General features: G+C 35.2%; 1 protein-coding gene across 4 annotated transcripts in view; it reads left to right on the top strand.

Moving 5' to 3' along the window:
- Window positions 1–13,533, top strand: part of ralgapa2 (Ral GTPase activating protein catalytic subunit alpha 2) — a 789,870-nt gene that overhangs the window by 642,743 nt on the left and 133,594 nt on the right. For all 4 annotated transcript variants that reach the window (XM_051925541.1, XM_051925545.1, XM_051925542.1 and 1 more), the window contains one exon: window positions 1,145–1,272. In XM_051925541.1, the coding sequence (XP_051781501.1) occupies window positions 1,145–1,272 (128 nt within the window). The remainder of the gene's footprint in view (window positions 1–1,144; window positions 1,273–13,533) is intronic.

Here is a 13,533-nt window from a genome sequence, read left to right as displayed (position 1 = left end):
GTAAACGCTCATTCGACAAAGAGTTAAACCAGCAGTTCCCAAGAATTCTCCGAAGAGACAATACCGAAGGAGTCCAGTGTTCGTCTCAGGTCCCTGGATATTGTCCATGTCTCGCAACTATATAGCAAAACAGGAAGCATCAGGACTCTAAAGACTTGGACCTTATTATTATCTACAATTCTAACACTACTGAATAAATAAAGTATAATTTTTAGCCTGTACCTTGCTGGAAACAATTTAATTCTGGACTTTTGTTTTGTTGCTTTGTTTATTCCTTTATCAAAATTTGTTTTTAGAAGAGCCTCCTCTTGATGACAGGTCATTTTGAAGACATGTCTTTGCAATTACAGAACGTGTTGTACTTTGTACTTAAAATAATTGAAATGTATTATTTCATTACTACACATATGATAAAATTTGGTGGTATTCACTCATTTGACATGGTAAAGTCAAAATATTCAAGTTGATACTTGCATTTCATATAGAAAGGATTTATTTTGGATATAAAGATGTTAAAGTTGATTTTAGATCTATAAATATTTCACTTTAGTGAACTTTTCTTAGCTAGTGCTGAGCTTTGCAATAAATAATTCAGATCTTTAAGGTTATAAAAAGCAGAATTGTTTTTGTTTTCCAAGTATATTTCAGGAATAAACACAAATCTTTTAAGTACTTGTTGGAAAGCAATTATAGTTTCAATTTAAAAATTAAAACAGCTAATAAAGATGCAGTATTCATAGCATTTGTGGTACTGCATTGGAGAGGCCGTGTTTCTGTCTCACAATATCAGCATCATGAGTTCATATCCCACACTGGACATGTGGAGTTTGCCTGCTATGCTATACCTGCATGAGTTTTCTTGCAGGTATTATGGTGTTTCCTGCCTTTGTCTGGGTTTGAGAATAACGTGTTATGTATAGTATTTGCTTGAGAAAGGCATATTCTCAAACCTCAGTGGAAGCATGTCCCTCTGTGTAAGCATGTCCCAATCAACAGTAAAAGAGGGTTTTAAACATCACTGCTGTAGCTATTTGGAAACTCTGTCAATAGTTTTTGTTAAATGCTGTTTTTCCCACAAATATGGTGTAATTTATTACTCCCATCCAGTATCTTGGGGATATCATTACTTGTTTCTTTTCAACAGGTCCCATTCTTTGGTCCACTCTTTGATGGAGCCATTGTAACAGGAACATTACTGCCAAGTTTAGTGCGTGCCACTTGCATCAATGCCAGTCGATCTGTGAAATCACGACTAACACTCTATCAAAGTTTGTATCCTTCTGATTTTGCATTGACATATAATATTTATTACTGAAATAAAAGCAGTAAGTGTATTTCATGCAGCAAAGGTAAGGCTTTTTTTATTACCTATTTTTTTCGCTTAAAACATCTATATAGTATGTGATGCTTCTTACCTGTTAATTTATACAGTATATTTAAATATCATTTTTCCAATGCAAAAGAAGTTACCAAGCATTGTATATAGAGCTCATTTATTTCTAATTCATAGTCTGATTTGAGCAACAGCTCCACTATGAACTCTGGCATGTTTAATCATTTTACATCTCAGACCTTAAAGACACTGACACATAACAAATCCTGTTGTCATTGATGCAACTGCTAGTTCACCTTGGACTACTTTTCTGGAAATTACCAAATGTGTTTTATTCTTAATTTGCCTGAGGCCGTGCACCTGAAGTCTGGCGTTTTTAGTTTAACTTACTTTCTGCAGGCTTGTCTATTTTATTTTTATAATTGAAATAATTATTTACATTATTTTTCTTATTAAACAACTTTCACAAAAATACTTTTGTAGTGTGGCATCTTATCTTTGTAAATTAAAAAAAAAATCCTTTTAATTCCCAGAAATAAGTAAACATACCCTAAAATCTATATAACAAAGCTTTAGTCTATGTAAAACATGGTGAAAATTCAGATTACATCTGTGCTTGTCACTTGCTTTAAGAAGAATGTAATTAGGGAAGGAGATTAATTTGCATCTCAATTAAACTGGACTATGGAAGGAGGATTGTGGTCTGTTTCTAACATGTTCTGGAAGAAATCTGATCACCCACAAAGCCACTAACACTGAATATTCAGACAGAGTGTAAGACAATAACAAAGATTTTGTTGTCATGGCGACTTCAAGCTTGCTTAGTTCAGTGTAGAGTCTAGGTTGTATATTTTGTTCTTTTGGTACAATGACGTAATCTAGTGGTATAAACATGAAAATTTGAATTGAACCAATAATGTCTGATCAAGCTTGGTACAGCATTTATATTTATTAAATAACTAGTACACTGCCAGATAGCGTTCATGTTCTCTTTTTTCTTTTTCTTAATGTAAGCTTTTAAAATTTAAGTTGTACTTTTGGCATTTTTTAATTCTTTAGAAATAGTAAGATAATGCAAACATCTTTCCATCAAATGCTGCCTTTTAAATAGCTCACTTGGATTATTCAGCTACATCATTTTATTCTTTGTAATTAGCTCATTCATGACTTTCCTTAACTTATTAAGGATCACAAATGTACAGTTATAGTGGTGTATTACTGTATTTGTCCAGAAGCTTCTTTTACAAGTATAAATTATTTACAGCAAATTAGTTTTAGAACAGAATGTTGTGTTAAAGTGACAAATCAGCTGTAAAATGGCATTGTGATGGCAGTGATTAGAACTGATTCCTCACACTTTTGAATCCCAGTCAAGGGACTTTCTATGAAGCATGCCCATGCCCATGTCTGTGGGAGTTTTATTCCATCTTCCCAAAGATGAGCATGTTAGGTTAATTTGCAACTCAAAGTTACCTGGTTTGAATAAACATGGATGTGCATAACTGTGTCATGTTAGAAACTTTCACCTTCTTCCCACCTTGTGCTTAATGGTAATATGTTATATTCTGACAAATTATTTAGACTTTAAATTAAACTAGCTGTATTTAACAAATGTGATGTGGAAGTATAAAGTGGCCCAAAATGTATTTTAAGACTTAGGATTAAATCAGAAAACAGTTGGGAAAATTTCTTTAACCAATTTTGCCACAGTAAAACAAGAACACAGCTTTCATTGTACTAAGTAATAATTTACAAGTACAACTCCTCTGAAAGTAAACTTAATGCACTTATACATTTTGTAAATGATCTGAATATAGTTCATAATTAACAAATCTTACCAGTTTTGTTTTTTAAGGAAGTTAATTTTTGTTGCATTTTTCTCTCACACATAAATATTGCGTGGTGTATTATAATTGGTAATGTTTTACGCAGCTGACAGCGTGCAATGGCTTTTGCACATTGTAAGTATGGATCTTTCACTCTTAGCCAAAGCAGCTCTTTTCTCACTTTTGATAAGATGAACTGGAAGTTTTTCTGGAGAGTCATGAGTGGAATGGGATTTAATACTTTATTTATCAATATGAATAAATCATTGTATGCTTGTCCTATGGCTTCTGCTTTAACAAATTCAGATCATGCTCCTTTCCTGTGTTCAGGTGTGCTAGGCAGGGCTGCCCGTTATCTCTGCTGCTTCTTTTTTTATCTTGCTCAAGCCTCTGGCTATAGCTTTGCTTGCATTAGGCGCTTTTATTCCTATTCTGGTTCATAACATAGTCCACAAGGTATCTTTATATGCTGACATTCTTCTGTTTCTAGGAAACACCTCTTCCGACGTTCTTCACATATTAACATTATTTTGTACATATGAATCCTTACTGTGCTATAAAATGAACTGGAGCAAATCTGCACTACTCCCCATAAGCCATGCCTGTCAGTCCCTCTCTTTTCCTTCCTTCATTCCAGCTGTTAACTCTTTCAAATACTTAGGAGTCACCATTACTCTTTCCATTATGAATATTGTACAGGCAAAGTTCCACACCCTATTTAATGAAGTAAAGCAATCAATATACTCCTAGAATAACTTCTGTCTCCTTTCAGACTTGTTTGGTAATAATTAAAATTAATATTGTCCTTTAAATTTTGTCAGCTCAATTCTCCCTCTTCCCACACCTTCCTCTTTTTGCATCCCGTTCAGATCTGCTATAAGCTCCTTTTGATGGAGTGGTAAAAGATCTGCTTTTAAACACCCCATTTTGATTCGGACATGTGGAGATAGCTTTCTTCTGGATTTTGAACTGTACCATTGGGCATATATCCTTCGCTCAATATCCTTATGGTTGAATTCCCCACTTCCCCCTCCATCCTGGGTACCTGTAAAAATAAACCTGGTTTCCTCTCACAGTCTGCAACAACTACCATTTATCAGGTTTAAAACAAAAAAAGAGTAGACAAGTACAATTCTACAAATTATGTTTTCTGTTTGGCACAAAGTAGAAAAGCATCTTGGCTCCATACCGCACTGGCAATCCATCAGTCCTTTGTTTCATAATAGCTCTCTCAACATTGGTGAGCATCCCATCTCTTATCCACTTTGGGCTTCACGTGGTATCAGTACACTCCCAATTTCTTTCATGTAACCAGGCTAGCCTGTTTTCAGTTTCTGAAAGGCAAATATTCCACTCCTCCGTTTTCTCTATTTACAGATCAATTCCATTTTTGTGACACGTGGAATAAGTTTCTCTTCCCATTTCCAGCCATCTATTATTCAACTACATTTTCCTGCCCTTGTTTCCCACTAAAAGCATCTCTTCTCTGTATGCCCTCCTTCATGATTCCATAACTATACCTATCCCAGTCACTCAAAAATGGATCAATAACCTTTCCCTGTCAGCACATTGTGTTGGAACATAATTTTTAAAAACATTAAATTCCTCTAGGACAGGGGCCCCCAACTCCGTTCCTGGATGGCCCCAGTAGTGGCAGGTTTTCATTTTAACGCTTTTCATAATTAGTGCACTGTTTTTGCTGCTAATTAACTTCTTTTGAATTAATTTTAATTGACTTGTTTTTTTTTAAGACTTGTTCCCCTGAATGTCTTCATCGTTCCTCTGAATTGTTTCATTTCTTTCCTTAAATGGTACCCAAACAGAAATGAAATGTGAAGTCAGTGATCCAACAAAAGACTAACTAAGTTAGGGCATCAAACTTCAGGCAATTTCACTCCAACCAATTGCTTAATTAGGCACTGATTGTTGTTAATTAAACCCATTCTTTAATTCAGTGGCTTGTTGCTGCTCTCATTGTGTAATAGCATACATTTCCAAAATTGATGATTTTTTTGTTTCTACGAGCACTGTTAAAATGTTTTGGAACATGAGCAGATCAACATTCCTGAGACCTTTCTTCATTTTCAGATATTGTATGATGGTCACAGTTTGCTGGTCATGTTTTAGCTCATTTTGTATCTCATTATTATTTTGGCTGATAATTAAGGAAAAACAATTAAGGGGTCTGAATCTTCAAGACCAAGACAGTTAAAATGAATTCAAACGAAGTTAATTAGAAGCAAAAACAGGTCACTAATTAAGAAAAGGGTTACAATGAAAACCTGCAACTACTGGGGCCCTTCAGGACCGGAGTTGGGGACCCCTTCTCTAGGAACTCAAACTATCAAAACATCCAATATAAAATTGTCCATAAAGATTATTATCACCCTAGAAAGCATTTCCTGATGGGTTTAACCCCTGATTCACTCTGCCACCAGTGCTCCCTTAATGTACAGGGCAGCTTTCGCCACACGTTCTGGGAATGCCCCTCTGTTGTTTTTCTTTGGGCCTCATTTGCTTCAGGACTCTCCTCTCTCTTATCTATTTCCATTCCTTGCTCTCCTATTACTCTAATTCTTTTAGATTTCTCTTCTTTTTCCTTCTCTGTTAATCATCAGCAATTATGTCATTTGCCCCAACAGCAGCTAAACTCTTTATAACATACCAATGGAAGAACCCTGTGTTTGTTACTTTCTTAAGATGGAAATCCTCCTTTTATAATCTTATGTTGGAAATGTCAGCCACAGGAATCAATGGGGTATCTCCTCACACCATCAAAAATGAGAAGACAGCAGCCTTATTATAAAATCTTGTTGTCAGCCAATCCAAGAGTTAACTCAACTCAAGTCTAGAAATCCTTTTGGTTTAGGACCTTTCTGCAACCTGCGTATTTCATAAAATGTAACTTTTTTTGTTTGGTTATTTTTTGTCCTAATTTTAAAATACAATAAAAAATTGATCACAAAAAAAAAACTAAACAATGTTATGATAGTATTATCAAAGTCCACACATTCACATGTATACTTACTGGTTATCATTATACTCCATTGTTTGACGTTGATTTTTTTATTTCTTTTTATTTTATTTTAGAAAATACTACTTTTTTTTTTACAGTTTTAGAATGCCGAATTATAAAAGGCAGGTTGGGGTTTTTCCAGTTAGCTAGCTGTTAATGGGTTAGGAGTGATTGTGACACCAATGCTATCTGATAGACATTCAAAGATTTTTGTCAAAAATTGTGTTAAATTGGTGCACTTCCAAAACATGTGGCGCAGTGAGGCTAGAGCTAGATTGCAATGTTTGAAGGTTGGATGTTGCCAATTTTAAACAAGATAAATGTGGTTTATGAAAGATTTTAAGTTGATTCATTGAATGCATATGAGCATATGGAGCTAGAGTGTATTCTATGCATGGCTTCCTTCCACTCCTTTTCTGAGATATTAAGTGAAAGATCCTTTCCCCATCGTACCCTGGGGTCTTTGAAAGGAAGAGACTTTAATATGTTTTTATACATTATTGTGGTGCTGTCTGAGGCTTCAAAACTGATCATTATGTCTTCTGGATTAGAAATGGGTGGGAGGTGTGGAAAATTGGGTAGGTTCCTTTTAGAAAAGTTTCTGATTTGAAAGTATTGGAAAAAATGTGTTGATGGGAAGATGCAAAATTGTTCATTATCAATATACAGTTCTGTATGTGTTTTAATCCAAGACGTAATGCAAAGATTAAATACTGTGTACGTTTGAGAGGGTAGAAAAAGGTGATTATCATGTAGAGGTGTAACAAATAAAAGCTTCTTTGCCTTGAAGTGTTTCCTGCATTGGTTCCATATTCTGAATGATCGATGAACAATTGTATTATTGGTATATTGACAATAATTTGTATTTACTAGGGTACAAAGCAGGGCATATAAAGAAGCACAGCAATTTTTTGTCTATTGCAGTCCAGGCTTGGGTATATACATCTGTAAGTTTTAAGGCTGAGGTCTTTATAGCTTGTGTATTTGCTGCCCAGTAATAAAATTAAAAGTTAGATAGTGCCATGCCACCTTTTACTTTAGCTCTTTGTAGAGTCACCTTTTGAATGCAATGAGGTTATAATTGAGTCTAATTTCTTAAAGAATGAATTGTTACTGTATATAGGAATACTCTGAAATAGAAAAAGAAGCTTAGGAAGGATGTTCATCTAAACAGTATTGATTCTCCCTGTTAATGTGAGATTGAGGGTAAACAATCTGTTCACATTTTCTTTGATTTTTTTTTCCATGCTGATAGCAAAATTGTGTTGAAAAAGATCTTTATATTAACTCTTAGATATTTAAACTGTTCTGATAAAGTAAATGGATAGATGTCCAGTCTAGTATTGTGTGTTAGAGTGTTCATTGGAAAAATCACACTTTTATTCAAATTGATTTTGAGTCCAGATATCTTTTGATATTCTTGTAGTGCATTAAGGACTACTAGTAAATATGTTTGTGTGTCTGATATATGCAGCACCATATCATCTGCATATAGCAATATTTTCTGTTCAAGTCCTCCTCTCATACCTTTATCGCTAATGCATTTCGAAAGCGAATGGCCAATGGTTCAATGGCAGTTGCAAAATGTAGTGCTGATAGAGGGCATCCTTGTTGAGAACCACATTCTAGGTTGAAGTAGTTTGAGAAAATGTTGTTAATATAGAAAGAGGCCTCCAAACAGGTATAGAGTAGTTTTATCTATGCACATATATTTGAACCATAACCATAGGTTAGTCCTATTCAACCATGTCAAATGATTTTCATTGTCCAAAGATAATAAGATCTCTGGTATGTTCAATTTTATGGGTAAGTATATTACATTAAACAGATGCCAAAGGTTAGAAGTTGAGTGCCTTTAATAAATCCGGTTTGGTCTTGTGATATTACAGAAGGAAGCACTTTATCAATCCTTCTAGCTAGAACATTGGAGAGTGTTTTAACATCATTATTCAGAGGTAAAATTGGTCTTTATGATGCACATTGTAATATGTTCTCTTTTATCTTTAGAATTAATGCTTGGTGAATAGTTTGAGGCAGTATTTTGCTGTCTCTAGCTTCTCGAAATATTGCTAATAATAGTGGAGCTAACTTATTTGAAACTTTTTTTGCATTCATTTTAAAAGAAACTGGACATTAACTCTTTGAGGGCTGAATATTTATTCCAAAAAAAAAAAAAAAAAGCGGTTTCTGAAAAGCAATGGCTTCACACAGAAATCAACATGAAACGTCTGTTGCTGCATGCTGTGGCTGCCAGTTTGCCAAGAATATGCATCAGGCTTGCAGCCAGGCTGTCTTTGCGTGGCTGGGACACTGTCACAGTGCATTGCAATCTGGTTTCTACCTCTAATCATTGTTAAGTGGCAGTCTTCCCTGGTGAAAATTGTCAGTACAACGATTAGCTGGGGACCAATCAGCTGAAGCTGGAACCTCACATTCGTTTTCAATCACTTGTATCAAAACCTGAGTCCGTCGTCCACAAAGTATTTTGCTCGACTCATTTGCTTTGATCTCTCGCCAGATGTCAGTGCCATTGTTTGTGCCTTGCTACTCATGCGAGCCAATGAATCTGACTTTCCTTCTAGCAACGAGAGTCCAACTAAAACATAACGGTTGGTTTTGTCACAGTTTACAGTCGATCACCATCGTCAACTCCTCCTTTTGACAAAAGTCGACATCAGCCCTGAAAGAGTTAAATGAACTCTCTGTCTAGGGAACCATTGAGTGTTACAGCAAGCTGGTCACTGTATGGTTCTGGTGTTTCTGCACATAAAAGAATAAATAAAGACTGTCATGATGCTGGTAACTTCTTGAAAGTAACTAATTTTACTTTATTTGTATGTTTTTATTTTTATACTGGTTATATTAAAAGACATTTTTAATTGGTAAGTGGCTGAATTGGGAGCATTTTTATTTAATAATATCAAAACTGCCTATACTTTTCTGCAGTCAACATTGGTCTCTTTCCAGGTCCTAATTATACTTGTAACGTATTTCTTTTCTTTTTTGAAACTAAAGGCTGGGAATAACTGTGTCTGAAAGTCTTTATTATCAATGCACCTTGCCACTGTTGAATTGATCATTTCTGACTGCAAGGATTTTTGCAGTCAGCCCTTGTTAACTTTTCTGAAGGAAATCACAAGATTTAACTTGTCACATTCAGCTCCCCTGTCAGTCACTATAACTATCTATCACAGGAGAGGTAGAAGATTGAGACAGAAAAGTCAAGTCTCGTCAGAGTGATTCTGGTGTACGCTGATGAATGCTGTGGCAGCTCTAATAGGTGGGATAAGAGAGCACTGACCTTCATTTTGAAGTACAGCATCCCTGCTGGAGAGAATCAATAATTTTACTAGCTGTCTTTGCTTCTTACCTCTTCTCCCACACTGAGATCCATCTCCAGGCAGCAATCAATAGCTATAATCTGTCCTAGCCTGTAATAAGTCATGCAAGGCAAACCTTTTAGGTGGCATTACATGGAATTGTGAAGATGGTAGTTTGTTTCACTCTTCATGATAGTGCTGTCCATACTGCCTGACAACTCATTGGAACTTTTAAACATCATTTGAGCCTTTTATTAGGCCTTAGCCATTTACAACAATTTATTTACAAGTATTATTTTTTTTACATTAATCGTTACACCTATTTTAGTATACAGTATTTTGTATGTGTGTTAGGGTTTGTTTAAACTACCAGTTGTATCATAAACATTTTTAAAACAAAATGAGTATTTTTATATTTAACCAAATGCTAGAAGAAGATTGATGTTAGCAGTTAAGCTAGACTCAGGACTGATATTTTGAAACCTGTCCACTGATAAGAAGAAATTAACCAAGGTATAGTTGAGTTTCCCTCTTATTATGGCATATCATGAGGTGTAATGTTGTGATTTTCTGCACTAACTAACTAATAACTAACGTTAATGCACAATCTTTTGGTTGCATTTCATTTTACATTTGCAGCTGCATAAAAATTTATAATTACAAACTTTGGTAGTAAATTAAAAGAAAGGTACTGTGTTGTAGATATATCATAGGGACTGTAAAGAAAGAAATATTCCCTGAACTGTGAAGCCTGCTGTAACATTTTAATCATGAGTCAAAGGCAGCAGTTGAACAAGGGCTCCAGTTGTGATTCTTCCGTTATTCTTTGAAGTATTTACATGGTTTGTATTTGGCTAGGTGCTGCTCTTATTTCTGGAAATTGACTGATTATGAATTCTTCCTCTGTTTTTATGTTAATACCTCAAAACATTAGATAGCTAAAATTGTATGTCTATCAACGTTCTTTATAAAAAATGCTTTTTTACTTTATGTTCTGTTCTTTATGCTTCTTTTCTTGATTTATCCTTTTCATTTATTATTTGATCTTACATAATATCGATATTTTCTTTGGTGTGATAAAAGTTGCCTTAGTAGCCCAAAGTATAGTGGTATTAAACTGCATATTAAATATGCATGTAAAAGTATGTAAAAATGTATTCCACATATTGAAACACTTAAATATTAACTTATATATTAAATATTTTTAATTTGGAGATGTGCAGGAGAAATATGTTACTGTACAGTGTATATATTTTTTAATACACACACACACACACACCAGAAGAAGATCTTTGTTTGCTGCTAGGTATGATTTTTTATAGTTGTTTCAAACGACAAACAGATAAGTTCTGTGGTTAAATGCAGCTTTTTCCAGCTCAGACGTTTAGCTAAGGTAAAGTCTTCTCTTTCTTTTAATATTCTTGAAAAGGCCATCCATGCTTTTATAATATCTTGTTTGGACTTTTGCAATTCTTTGTATGTAGGTGTTGATGAAGCCTTTTTATGACATGTACAGCTAGTCCAAAGTGCTGCTGCTTGCTTATTGAATGGATCTTGTAAGCATGACCATATTTGACCAATACTGACCTTGCTCCATTGGCTTCTGGTCCATTTCAGAAATGATTTTAAAATTCTATTACTTGTTTTTATATATTTGAATAGAAATACCCTGTCTTAACTCTTGGAGCTTCTTCAATTGTATGTGCCAACAAGAACACTGTTTTACTAGCCAGATGCTCTTTTTTTTTTTTTTTTTTTTTTTTTTTAAACTGCTTCTTTTACCCTTTCTTGTACAGCATTTTGGCTCAGTTTTTGCTGTTGTAAATGTGGTTCATAAATAAAGTTTGAGGCCATATACTTTTAATAGATTAAAACGTGCTTTTCATAATATGCACCATTACAAGGTCCTTTACCTAGCAAACAGTTTTTAGTATAATGTAAATCACATGGCAGTAAAAGCACAATTCAAGATGTTAAATCAAAGGTAACAAAACTAAACTATCACACATTCTTTGTAATAATCTGTACGCCTGGCCATCCAGGTAAGAAATATACACTACTCACTTACTTTATCAATTTAATCTAGAAGGCATGCTGAAACACCACATTTTAAAGTCCTAGCCAGATCTCCTTTCGTAGGAGATCGAAAAAATACAACAAACACAACATACAGTCATGAATTGGACAACAAATCACTACATTACAATTTAAATAAAAGCATTCTGTCCTTTTCCCAAAACAGTCTTTTCACTCTCTTACTGGGGCTCTGCCACTTTTTGTCAAGCCCAGGAAGACTGGTTCTACCTCCCTCTGGTATTCTCTTGGTCAACAACTTATGTCTTTTCCATTGTTATGATATGGGGTTTGCTGTTATTTTTTGCTCATTTAAATAGTGAAGTGGTACAGTCTTGCACTTGATTTGGTTTTTTTTTAGGTCAAACATTCTATTTCAGTTATTAATTTGTTAGCTTTTCCTAAAAGTTATTTTCCTAACAGTTTTCCTAATGTCTTGGTAATCAAATTAAATGACCACAAACACTGCCATTTTTGGTACCTGTCACAAGATCTGCATCTTCTGTTTCTAAAGGCATGACCTGTTGGCATAAAAGGTTGACTAGTGGTTCACTTCCTTACCTGATCTGTAGATTCCAAAAGATTTTCAAAGACCTTTTGCTGTTTTTCCTTCACACTAGTGTCCTTCAGTTTTGATAATTTTTTCTTGAACTTCTTTGACCTCAATTTTTGTGTAACACCCTTGTTTGGTTGCTATTTTTGATCTCCTGGCGTTGACCCTTTTTCTGTCTATTTGAGCATCTCCTGTTTTTCCTAAAAAATAATTTCTGTCAGTTTGCTGTTAGGACATCCATGAGGTCTGAACACAAAATCTCACAAGTGGCAGGTTTTCTAGTGACAGTCACTGGGGTTGTTCCCAACATCTCAGTTCCTCTACTGTCCTTGTTGGTGAGTGACAGCAGAAGCTGTCTCCTCATCAGGATATCCTTCTTGTTGGTCTGACCACCTTTAGTCTCCTGCCTACTGGGATAAAACCTTCTTTTATAGGCTTTCTTCTAACAATCATAGCACTGGACGGTTTTCTTTTTAATTTTATGCAGAGGCTTCTACTCACCTGTGAACCCTTGACCCATACCCTGCTGGGACATGCTTTCAGGCCTCCCTATACTTTGGACTCTTTGTGGGTTTCCTAATGCTGGGTGGCCAGGAATGCCTCCGTCAAGTTCGTAGCTATCTGTGTTGATGTTGTCCAGCACTCCTCCATTGCATAAGTACAACAGAGTCAGACATTTTTTTCCAGGTGGGCTTACCCGGCTGTATCCATGTCAAGCATTATTATCGCATTTGTGGCACTGATGTTTTGGAGATTCTCCTTTGTGCCAATTTAGAGATCAAAACCTTCATCTTCAGGCATCTGAGCCATTCTTTGATTCTGCTTGGGGAGAATTCCATCTCTCTAGCAAACCTCCATTCTTGGTTTTCAGTTTCTCAAGGGCTATGGACAAGATACTTAGCATCCCTTTTAACTTTGTCACTAACTGAGTAAACTGATGTTGGAACTGGTCTAAGTGCTGCTCCATTTTTTTGTACTTTGCCTCTTGAGCCGTCATGTTCCTTTTCAGGAGAGCTTTCCAAATCTGTATTTTCCCAGTGCTGGCAAAGTCATCTTTGTTTCCCAGACTCTCAATCACCAACCGATCAATTTCAGCAGTATGATACAAAAATCACTATAAAAATCTTAGTTTGTGCTCATGTACTCAACAAAATACATCCCATCTTTAACTACTGATCATCCCAAAACTGCCACTAAGTGTGTTTCCCTGTGCCAAGCAAACCCTGGCATGACCTTGAACCCTAGGCATCTAGTTAGTTCCTGGCAGATATATTCAGTGATGGAGAGAATGAGACATAGACCAAACAATTAAAAGTGTAAATCAGTGTGTTTTTATTTACAGTGTCCAAATCAAATTCATTAGAAAAAGGTGAAAAAAGTTATATAGTTATTTTCCCTTTTTTTATTTAGTT

Source organism: Erpetoichthys calabaricus, chromosome 3 (genome assembly GCF_900747795.2).
Source record: "Erpetoichthys calabaricus chromosome 3, fErpCal1.3, whole genome shotgun sequence".
NCBI lineage: Eukaryota > Metazoa > Chordata > Cladistia > Polypteriformes > Polypteridae > Erpetoichthys > Erpetoichthys calabaricus.
Note: the sequence above shows the minus strand (reverse complement) of the source record. Positions and strands in the feature narration are given on the sequence as shown.